Source organism: Canis lupus, chromosome 32 (assembly GCF_048164855.1).
Source record: "Canis lupus baileyi chromosome 32, mCanLup2.hap1, whole genome shotgun sequence".
In the NCBI taxonomy this organism is placed as follows: domain Eukaryota; kingdom Metazoa; phylum Chordata; class Mammalia; order Carnivora; family Canidae; genus Canis; species Canis lupus.
The window spans coordinates 42,333,041-42,345,050 of record NC_132869.1 but is presented as its reverse complement, the minus strand read 5'-3'; the positions used below and the strand labels follow the sequence as shown (position 1 = coordinate 42,345,050).

At 39.3% G+C, this 12,010-nt stretch overlaps 1 protein-coding gene and 1 long non-coding RNA gene across 5 annotated transcripts in view; one reads left to right on the top strand and one right to left on the bottom strand.

Annotated features, from left to right (window-relative positions):
- HMG20A (high mobility group 20A) overlaps positions 1–12,010 on the top strand; it is a 77,459-nt gene that overhangs the window by 49,484 nt on the left and 15,965 nt on the right. For all 4 annotated transcript variants that reach the window (XM_072809810.1, XM_072809808.1, XM_072809809.1 and 1 more), the window contains exons 2-4: positions 3,395–3,487; positions 7,531–7,678; positions 9,268–9,480. In XM_072809810.1, coding sequence (XP_072665911.1) covers positions 3,399–3,487; positions 7,531–7,678; positions 9,268–9,480 — 450 coding nt within the window. In that variant the 5' untranslated portion in view covers positions 3,395–3,398. The remainder of the gene's footprint in view (positions 1–3,394; positions 3,488–7,530; positions 7,679–9,267; positions 9,481–12,010) is intronic.
- LOC140623352 (uncharacterized) overlaps positions 1–12,010 on the bottom strand; it is a 41,543-nt gene that overhangs the window by 24,692 nt on the left and 4,841 nt on the right. The gene's annotated exons all lie outside the window — the stretch shown is intronic.

Genomic DNA, 12,010 nt, shown 5'->3' with positions numbered 1-12,010 from the left:
GAAATGTGGCCATGGAATCTAAGCTGGAAGAGAAGGGAAAACCAAGGGTCAGGGAATAGAGGTTTCTGTGGTTAGAGGTCATGGGTAGTAGAAGTAATTGAGAGAGCTGAAATGGTAGGGAATGGTGGTCAGAAATATTTGAATTTGAGGTTGGTTGGACAAACGGCATGATTTTTAAAAGAACTGGAAGTTTTACATAAGACTCTCAGCGTGGAAAATGAGGGACAGAATCCGTCGGCTCTGGAGGTGTGTGGTGAAGAGTGAAGGTGGAGCGTCTCCAAGGAGAACTCCGGGACGTGGGCTGAACCTGTGAGAGTAAGGAAGGGGCGCTTGAAACGAGCCAACCCCAGAGGACCTCAGTACAAATCAGACTCCCAGCACCATCCAGCACGTTTGGGATAAGGTAGTCTCACCATTGACGTCATCCCTATTGTCAGGAGGGCTAGTAGGAAAATCTTACCCGGGAACAGTTCTTAAACTCCACCTGTGTTGACCAAAGCAATATTCTTTCTTTTTTTAAGATTTTATTTATTCATTCACAAGAGACACAGAGAGAAAGGCAGAGACCCAGGCAGAGGGAGAAGCAGGCTCCATGCAGGGAGCCCAATGTGGGACTCGATCCCAGGTGTCCGGGATCACGCTCTGAGCCAAGGGCAGACGCTCACCCACTGAGCCACCCAGGTGTCCCCCAAAGCAATATTCTGAATGTGATTTAGCTCCCCATGTTTACTACAGGGAGAAAATGTGTTGATTGGCCAATACCTAGTGTGCTTAATATAATTATTACAATTTTTATAATTGTCATGAAAATATCTTAAACTGGCACCATGTTTTATACTTTTTTTTTTTTTTTTTTTTTTTTTTTTTTTTTTTTTGGTGAGTGGCTAGTGTTAGAGGGAATTTTTGGATTTTCAAAGCTACAGTCTAGACCCTCATTCGAAGTGTAAGCCCCAAGGTAATAGTGTTTTTTGAGACTTCCAGGTAGAGGTCCTTCACTGGGAGGTCCCTTCTGCAAGGAAACATCTGCATGAAATGCTTACTTATGTAAACTGCAGATTTGTATATTGCTTTGTCTTTGTGCATATTTCTCCTCTCTCCCCTTCCAGCTCAGCATTCATTACATTTCTTAAGTGCTTCACATAGAATTCCAGAGTTCAGTGTGACCTCTGTACTGGGACATTATCAGACACAGATGCTACACTGAAAGGCTTTTTGGCAATCAGTGGCTTAGTAGCTGTGATTCAGTTTGAATCACCCCCTCACAGACCATATGAAAGCAGATTCTTGCAGGATCCCAGCCGTGTTCTTGGGAATCATTTTCTTTTCCAATTTACTGGACTAGTTTAGAGGCCTTTGGGTTTCACTGGACTTTTTCCTCATTTCCTTCCTTTTGTTGATCTTGGCCCTTTAACCTTCCACCCACTTTATTACTCATTTCTTAGGGGCCTGACTACTCAGTAACATTAGAGAAAATATATCTGAAGCCACATGGGTTGAGGTAAAACAAACTTAAGGGGAAAAAAGCAAGAAATTTGTGTTCTCTCAACTTCCTTTGTTTATATGATCTGTTTATATGTTGCTAAGGTTGTGCTGTCCAGCTTCCTCCCAGTATCTCAGCAATGACTACAGATAACTGGGCAGCACCCTAAAAGGGGCATATTGGCATCGTGAATCCCAAGACACTTCATTCACCCCCTGCCTTTGAGATGTAAGGGATGCAAGGAGCTTCAGATGCTGAATCTTAAAGTTCTTGAAAGGCCTTGTAGGTTTAGGGAGACTTTTAGAAAGAAGCCAGAGTCCTTCCTTATAAAGTTTGGGAGTAAATATCTGGCAGTTTGAATGTTTGCTCATGATTTACAGTTAGGCTGGATAGCATCTAATTGATTAGAGGTTTGTTTGTTTGTTGTTTTGTTTTGGTTTGGTTAGGTGAGTATCAGGGTAAGGTGAAGAGCCCCCTCAGAAGCCCCCATGTCTTGAAGGGATTGAGAAGGGTTAGCAAGCATCTCTGCACGTGGAATAAACTTTTGATTGAGCCTAAAATTCCTGTCTACTTTCCACGCTCTACCCACTGCAATGGGTAAGAGACATACAGAGATGCGTTGTTTTCACATTAAGCTGTGTATGAAACTTAGTCTGCTAACCAACAAATTTAGAGGGGAAAACAAGAAAATAAGTAAAAATTTGGAAGTAAATGACTCTACTACACATGTAGAATTTGGTGTCAGAGTCATGTGCACCTGCTTGGTGTCTCCTCCTCTGTGGGATGAACCCTGGGCTGCTGTGCCTTCCCCTTCATTGCTGTTTCCTAGATCTCCTTAGCAGCAGCCCCTGAAATAACTGCTGAGGCAGCTCCTGAGTGAATTCTCATAATTTGCTTCTCAATTCTCCCTGTTTGATTGAGGCCCTCTTTCTCTTAAGTGGTTTGCAGTTCCCCTGAAGTGGCTACTATTTGGGGTCACTATTGAATGTTTTGTTTGAATATCACTTAAATGATGAATGGGAGGCTGCTGCTTTTAGCTCTGTGGGGTGAAGCCCTTCGTGGTAAGCCTTGAAAGGGAAAAATCTTTCTCTGTAGTGATGTGCTAAATGAAATTACTCTCTTTGTCACTTTGTCCTTTTATCCTTTCAGTCTGATAACCTCAAGTTCTTGTGATTTATTTGGTTTCCTTCAATTAAGCTCAGTTGTTTCCTGCACCCAGGTGCATGCTATTTCCGTTGGTCATCATGGGGATGAAAAGCATATTTCTGACCTGGAAATGTGGTTTCTTTAACTCTGCACCACATCAGTATGCCTTCCAGCCTCCACCTCCTGTGCATTATTTCCTTTTGGAGGGCTCAGTTTGTTACCATTTAATCTAAGGATGATTCATCTGGGACAGAGACCCGATAATGCTATAATAACAATACCTTGCTTTAATAATACTCAAAGCACTTACGATCTTAGCCTTTCTCTGTTTATGAAGCTCTTTCAGCTTAATCCTCACAATAACCCTGTGGGTCAAGTCAGCAATTTTGACTGTGTTTAAGCTGGTGAGACTGTATCTCAAAGACATTGAAAACTTGTTCAGGGTTACAATGCTACTTAACGATTTTTACAGAAAATGAAGAATGCTTTTGAAGATATTCTGAATGAACAAAAAATAATTTCCAAACTGGGTCCCATTTATAAAAATCTGACTGTTTTTAGTCTGGTCCATCAGTAAGACCAAAGTCAAGAACCCAGTAACCAGAATTTAAATCGATATGTCCAAGTCAAGAAAATAAATATTTAGGTCATTTTCAATTCTGCTGCTGAGGTAATAAATTTAAGGAAGGCTGGCTCTTAAATTAATGGAACTTCAACTGGAAGTAATTAAGACATTATCATTATTTTCTTATTCCCTCTTCCTTTTAGAGAGATGGAAACCTTGATGACTAGCTCCACCCTGCCACCCCTTTTTGCAGATGAAGATGGCTCCAAGGAGAGTAATGATCTGGCTGCAACTGGGTAAGCAGCTGCTTCGGGACACTGGGCCTGTCTGCCTAGGCTTCACAACACAGCCTCTGACAATGTGTGAGGTGCTAAAGAGACCTTTTTATACCATAAAAATAGAAGGTATGTTTGTTATGCTTTACAAAGAGAGCAAGAGCCATTGTAAGCTGCTTTGTGATCTGCATTCAGCTATCATTTGTGGTGCTCTGGTTCCTGTGAACTGGAGCAACAGTATGTGGACCTGGGAAGCATCGTCGGTTCCTCCCGGTTAGGAGAATTACATAGTCACAATTAAACACATACCTGCCACAGGGCTAGCTCTGAAAATCAAGTTCATTTTCTTTTTGAATTCCCACAGATACTGAAATAATTTTTTCCCCAAAGGTCAGATTTTTTTTTTTAGATCAGATTTGTTTAATATGGCTCTTTTATTCAAGATGCCTGGAGCTCTGACTAACTTCTGTTCCTTTTCTGCCTCCACCTCCTTTCTTTGGTATTTGTGGACAGATATGTAAAGTGATATAAAAAAGGGCTAAAAGCAATAGTCCCTCTTCCCTTGAAAATCTCTGTTCCACTTGAATTTTTATCTTTTCTATTTAGAAGTTATTTGCCATGGAAGAAATGTATTCACTAATAGATTGAAGTGCTAGCTAATCCCTATGATGAAGTATTTTAATATTCTATAGAGCTCTTTAAATATAGACTACACTTTGTAATTCTGTTTCCTTCCTTCAGATTTATTTCTTTTCTCATTAATACCTGCCTTCCGACATTATTATTCAGATAAAACAGCTCTCCAAGACTTTTCTAAAAGCTGCCTAGGTGCTAAATCCAATTCATTCAAGAAAACTTTTCTGAGTGTTTCCTGTATGCCATACACTGTTCTAGATCCTGGGTACTAAGAAATGAATAAAACAGATAAAATACCAGCCCCGCAGAGTTTAAATTCTACTGGGGACACCAGGCAATAAGCAGGATAAATAAGTAAAATACATACTATGTTGTTAAGAACCGTGGATTAACAAATACAGCAGGGAAGAGGGATAGGAAGGCCTTGGGGTATAGTTTTAGATACGATGGCCTCAGAAAGGCTTTGAAAGTGACTTGAAAAACTGTGGAAGGAGCATGATGTCCTCCAACAGATGAATGGATAAAGAAGATATGATACACACACACACACACACACAAAATGGAATGTTACTCAGCCATCTGAAGAGACAAATACCTACCATTTGTTTCGATGTGGATGGAACTGGAGGGTATGATGCTGAATGAAATAAGTCAATCAGAGAAGGACAATCATCATAAGGTTTCACTCATACGTGCAATATAAGAAACAGTGAAAGGGATTATAAGGGAAAGGAGGGGAACTGAGTGGGAAAAATGAGGGGGACAAACGATGAGAGACTCCTAACTCTGGGAAACAAACAAAAGGGTTGTGGAAGGGGAGGTGGGTGGGGGGGATGGGGTGACTGGGTGATGGGCACTGAGGAGGACACTTGATGGGATGGATGAGCACTGGATGTTATACTGTATGTTGGCAAATTGAATTTAAATTTTTTTAAATGTAAAATAAATAAATAAAAGTGGCTTGAATAAAGACCTGAAGGAAGTAAGGTAGCTAGTGTGTAGTTCTTTGGGGAAGATTATTTGAGGCAGAGGGAGGAGTGAATGTAAAAATTACCCTGAGTTCGGAGTGTTTCTACCTTTTAGAAATAGCCACGAGGCCAGTGTGGCTGGAGCAGAGTATACCACGGGAAAGGTAATAGAGAGCTACATCAGTACTTTCTGAGTCAGAAAGTCTGAGTGAGGGCCAGAGGTTCTACATTTTAGTGAGTTCCCAGCTGATGTCAATGCTGCTGGTGTACCATTTGCTTCAACGTGGATGGAACTGGAGGGTATTATGCTGAGTGAAGTAAGTCAATCGGAGAAGGACAAACATTATATGTTCTCATTCATTTGGGGAATATAAATAATAGTGAAAGGGAATATAAGGGAAGGGAGAAGAAACGTGTAGAAATATCAGAAAGGGAGACAGAACATAGAGACTCCTAACTCTGGGAAACGAACTAGGGGTGGTGGAAGGGGAGGAGGGCGGGGGGTGGGGGTGAATGGGTGACGGGCACTGAGGGGGGCACTTGAGGGGATGAGCACTGGGTGTTATTCTGTATGTTGGCAAATTGAACACCAATAAAAAATAAATTTATTATAAAAAAATAAAAAATTAAAAAATAAAAACAAAAACAAAATGCCACTGGTGTGAGGCCCATAACAAGGGACTAGATTGTTTAGGATCTTAGAGATCAGAGTAAGCACTTTAACTCACACTCCAAGTGAGGTGGGAAAGTATTGGAGGATTTCAAGTAGAATGATATGATCTAACTTTTTAATAGGATCCCCATGCCTGTTATATTGAGAATAAAGGGAACAGTGGCTGAAGCAAGGAGATGAGTTAAGCTCCTAAAATAATTCAAGCAAGAAATGATGACTTAAAGAACGTCACTAGTGACTTTGACAAGAGTATTTTTGGTAGAGTAGTAGGGGCGAAGCCTCAGTGGAGAGGGTTGCAAAGATCATGGGATGGGGCTTGATGATAAATGTAGAATTCTACGTGTATTTTGAAGATAAATCAAGTAAGATCTGCCTGAAAGACCAGATGAGTAGCCACATTAGCGCGAAATCATCTAACACAAAACCTATTGTATAATAAAGTGTTGAACATCTCGTTATTTGTTGAGTATTGTACTGAAAGTGAAAAAACAATAGTTGTATGGGTACAGAATAGTCATAAGGGTATCTGTTATTTTCCTGGTGATCATGAGGCTCACTGCTGCTGCCCAGCATCATGGGAGAGTGTCATACTGCAAATCGCTAAGCCCAGGAAAAGATCCAGATTCAAAAATCCAAGTGTGGTGTCTACTGAGTGTGTTTCACTTTTGCACCATCATAAAGTTGAAAAATCATAAATCATACCATCCTAACTTGGGGGGACTGTATGTATAAATAATTCTACAAAGGAAGGGAGACAAATGAAGTGGGATCAAGAGAGTGCTTTTTGTTTCATTTTGTTTTGTTTTAAGACAAGAGTAAAAATGCCACATTAGTAGGCCTAGTAGGCTGATCCGATAGACAGGGAAGAATTGGTAATGCCAGAGAAGACAGAGTCACTGAGAACCTGTTTTTGAGTGGGCTAGACACTGTGGAGTCCATGGCACAAGTGGAAGGGTGTGCCAATTCATAAGAACAAAAGGCCCTTTTTTTCCCCTCCCGTCTTAATCCAACTTGCCATTTCCAAGGCATTTGACACCTGTGACCACTCCCCTCTGGTTCCTGTTCATTTCAGTCAGGGTTCGTAGGATCAGTACATTTTCCCTAACCTCATTCTCCTATTTTACTGAAGTAAGGAATGTACAAGAATTAGTAACTTAAAAATTGATAGCACTGTTGAAACAAGAATGACAGTGAGAGAACAAGTTGCCAAAGACATCCCAAAAGATTGAAATATCTGGGAAGCAAAGCTCCCGAGATCAAACTGGGTCTCTTATGTCACCTCTTTTCAGAGAACATGATTGGCATTGAGTTCATAGATCTCTTAGCCTTTTTCAGAGGACCTCAAAGACCTCAAAAATGTAGGAAACTCCTGCTTAAAATCGTCTATTATATTTTCTAGAAAGGGTCAGAAAAGTATAATTTCTTTCATTTCCAGTACAGTCTGCAGCGGCTTTCATTCATTTCTCAGCCCACTATAATCTGGTTTTTATTCCCATAATTCCACTAAAAGTGTACTCCCTAAAATTGCCAACAATCTTCAGGTCTTCAAATTTAGGAGGTACTATTTAGCCTATCTTATTTGATATCTAGGTCAATCAAGCCCTGAAACTATTTTTTTTTAATTCTAACTGTTCTGGAGACATTGTTTACATTTACACAAATGAGGTGGGGAATTAAATCTGGCTTCTGCTTCTGCTGGCAGGGAAATTTGTCTTGAATCTTGGTAAACAGGAATTTTTGATGCTGTTGATAATTTAATGATGGCACATCTGCCTATTATTTTTAAGGTTAACCCACCCAGATGTTCCATATAGCAGTGGAGCCACATCATCCACCAACAATCCAGATTTTGTGGAGGATCTCTCCCAAGGTCAGTTGCTTCAGAATGAGGCTTCAAATACAACAGAAGGCCCTGAACAGAGACATGAAGATGAGGTAAGCTGAAACAGGTCTTCCTGTTACCAGTCTCTGAAATGTCTAAATCAGCTGTCAGCAAGGGACTTTATCAAAGTGTTCATCCTCTGGCCTTCTTACATTCTGCAGAATTTTCTTCATAGAACTATATTAATGGTTTCACATAGAACCATACTAACGGTTTTAATGACCTAGAGACAAGTAGACTCTATTTCCCTCCTATTTAATAAATTTACACCTACATCATACTAGATGTTCAACAAATACTTGTTGAATGAATGAAGACTTAAATAGGTAATTAATGACAAGGCCTTGTGCACTTGTTCAAGGCCACACATTGCACACCAAGCCCTGCAGCAGGGAATCATATGTACTGAAAAGACTCGCACCATTTACCCAAGCTGTTCACCCTCCCCTAGAGAGCATCTTTCCTAATTCACCCAAGGTCCATTAGGCCCTAGGCAGTCATGGCCTTTCTGAACTTTCAGTGTTCCTTGCAAATGATTGATTATATTGTCCACGTTTTAAGGCACTCTTTTTTTTTTTAGCCATAAAAGAGTAGCACCGTTAATTTTGTCTTTTTTCTTATTTTGAAAGAGCTGATGTTTTTCATGTTAGCATCCTTAAAGATTATAATGAATGCTTGAAGCTTCTTAAACATCTTAAAATCCTTAGTAGTTTTAATGTTACTAAGTTTACAAGACAAAAACGGGGGGAAAAGCTGATACCAAATACTCTAATTGCTCAATGGTGAATTATTGCACCATTTTATATATATTTTGAGGAGTACAGTACTGTAATTAATATTTAGATGTTTTTGTCTCATTTTGCTTATCTTTCTCGTCCCTGAAATAAGAATTCTTGTATCCATAACACTATTAACTGATAGGTTGTGTGTATTTGTAAAATCATGAAACAGAAGTGTGGTGCAGTTTGCATCTCATTAAAAGGGACAGAGAGAAAGGGTTGTGGTAAAACATCAGTAGTACCTCAGGCCTTTCTTTAAACTTTTTTGAGGTGATTTCATCTTTTGATTTAACTAATAACATATAAAGATCTCTGACTTTATAAAAATCTATATGCTATCTGCTGTAAGAAATGAACTGGTGTTTGAATGGTATCAATGAAAAACATCCTTCATGAATGATTTTTAATCCCTGTACTACAACTAATCTCTTTGTTTGCTCAGTGCGTATGTCATCTTATTCTGATTTACTGTGACAGATTCTGCTTCTCTGGCACAGTGCTATGTATGCACAGCATTTCTCATTTAGAATATCTCCTGTCAGGAGTCAGGACTTGTTAAGTGCATATGAAGGCCAAAGCTTAAGTGATCATGGTACCCCTTGTTCTCCTCAATTAGGATTAGCCCCTTAATGTAACAGTTTGTAGTGTGGTACATAAAAGGGTGTGCAGGTGAACTATTTGGAATTCCTTCTTGAAGACTGCATGGCAGTCATTTATACCTATGACAGATTTGGAGAACTTTGAAAATCCAGTCCCTCAATAGTAGGAAAATTCAACTCGTATCCTGTTTAGTTCGTTTGTTTTATTGTTGTTATTTGGCCATATTTTATATTTGGTGTTTGGTTTTTTGTTTTGTCTTGTAGCAAAGAAGTAAGCGAGGAGGTTGGTCCAAAGGAAGAAAGAGGAAGAAACCTCTTCGAGACAGCAACGCACCCAAATCCCCCCTTACAGGATATGTTCGGTTCATGAACGAGCGTCGAGAACAGCTTCGAGCAAAGAGACCAGAAGTCCCATTTCCAGAAATCACAAGGATGTTAGGCAATGAATGGAGTAAACTGCCTCCTGAGGAAAAACAGGTAATTGTTCCTATTCCTGATCTTTGCTTGGTTTTGATTTTACTTCAAAGACAGCTTCTAGGGATCCCTGGGTGGCGCAGCGGTTTGGCGCCTGCCTTTGGCCCAGGGCGCGATCCTGGAGACCCGGGGTCAAGTCCCACGTCGGGCTCCCGGTGCATGGAGCCTGCTTCTGCCTCTGCCTGTGTCTCTGCCTCTCTCTCTCTCTCTGTGACTATCATAAATAAATTAAATAAATAAATAAATAAATACTTCTATCAGAAAAGCAAAGAGGATGAATGATTGGTTCTTCAGTTTTGTCATGGGGCCCAGGAGAACAGAATAGCAGAATTCACCATAGTTCTTTTCTCTAGCACATTGGTTTTTATACTGTTTCAGGATCTGCTGCAGGGACACAAACAGGAGGGACTCTAGGCGCCACCCCCACCCCCACCCCCAACCTAAAGCAGCTCCGCTTTTATTTGATTTATGTGCTCATATAAGAATTTTGTAAAAACTGATTCAATATTACAAAATTAAAAAATATATCAACATAATTTATTCCACCAAATTAAATTAAAAGTCATGAGTTGAATGAGAAAAGGTCATTTGATAAAATTCTCCTGTTCACGTAAGATTTTTATTTAAATTTTTTTAACTAGAGTTCTGGCAAATCTAACCTATGAAAAATAAAGCAAGAACTATCTGAATTCTTTTCTAAGACAGAAACTAACACTACTGTCAAACTGAAACAAATCCATTTGTTACAGTTGAGAGGAATTAAGGACAAGATAGCCACAAATTGGTTGAAATGCCACAAAAGCCAAGCAATTGTAATGATTGTGAGAGTGGCTTGAGGTTAAAAGTTCCCAGAATTTGCAGCATCTACAAGATAGCTATATCTCGTTTATGTCTCCGACTCTTTAAAAAGGATTCCCAACAGACTAAAACCAAATTGAAAAATACTCTCGGGAATTAACTGAATTCAGAAAATTTGAAGGAGATTATATTAAGTTGCAACTTGAAGCTCTTTGTGGTGGCAAACAAGTAGAAAGCAGTGCGTATAGTTCCATTATTTCAGCTCTAATGTATAAAGGGATCCTGAGCTGTACATACTCTTTTCTTTTTAATTTCTTAATTTCAAAATTAGTACATGCTCATTGTTTAAAATTTTTTTAGATAATGCAGAAGTGCATAAAGAAAAAAAGCAAAAGTAACAGCAGTCCTCTCCAGAGTTAACTAACCGCTGTTAGGTAGGTAGGGCAAGGGTTTTTGTGTTTTTGCTTTTAACTTTTTATTTTGAAAATTTTTCAATGTACAAAAAGTTATAAACAGAATAGTAAAAAGAACACCCAAATATCCTTTGCCTTTACCCATATTCACCTATAATTAACACATTTTACCCTACTTCTCCCATTCATATATGCTCTCACACTCTCCTGGGCAAGCTGCACGTGCAGATGCATACACTCATGCTCACACGCATGCACTCTCTCTCTCTCACCCACTGACGCACACATGCATGTATGCTCATGCTCTCTCACTGGCATATGCACTCATGCTCACGCATGCTCTCTCACTGATACACGTACCTACGTACTCCTACTCATGTGCTTGCTCTCTCACACACACACTTTTTTTCGAAATCGTTTGAGGGTAAATTATATACTTCATGGTCCTTTACCCCTAATTTTTTTAGTGTATATTTCCTAAAAATAGGCATATTCTCTTACACAACTATAGTTTCGTCATCAACCTAATGATTTTATTTTAACACTGTAGTAATTAGTAGTCAGATCTCTGGATTCCTTTAATCTGGAATATTTCCACTGCCTTTCTTTGTCTCTTATGACATCAGTATTTTTTAAGAATGCAGTCCCTCTCTCTTCATCCACCTCCTTTTTGTTTCCTTCTAACCAAACATTCCTCATTTTGTACTTGTCTAATGTTTCCTTGTGATTAGATTGAGATATGCATTCTTAGAATACTGCATATATAGTGTTGTGTCCTTCTCCAGGTATCACATGTGCAGATGCACAATGTCCTTTTATTCCTCTTTGGTAATGTTAATTTTGCTAACTTGATAAGGTTTTTTTTTTTTTAATTCTCCCTTATAATTAATAAGCAATCTGTGGAGAAACATTTTAAGAACATGCAAGTATGTTCCATATCAGATTTCCCCCTAGATGGAGCATCCTAATGGATGACTTTTGCTTGATCTAATTTTTACCATGAGGGTTGCAAAATGGTAATGTTCCAACTCCGGCCCTTCCAGCCCTCCCTCCATATTTACCAGTTGGTGCTTGGCCTTCTAATCTAAGCACTTTTTTCCTCCAAGGCCTCCCCCCCCCCCAATTTATGTATTTATTACTTATTTATTGTTGGTATGAACATATTAGTTTCTTTTTTCCCAATGGTTTATGATTTTATTACTCTATTTTAGTATTTGAGTACTTAAATTGTCCCAGATTTGGCCAGTTGGGTGTCCCTTATGTCTGGCTCTTGAGAAAGACAAGGTTTTTAACATAGTATCTGGTTCTAGTTTGTGTCCATT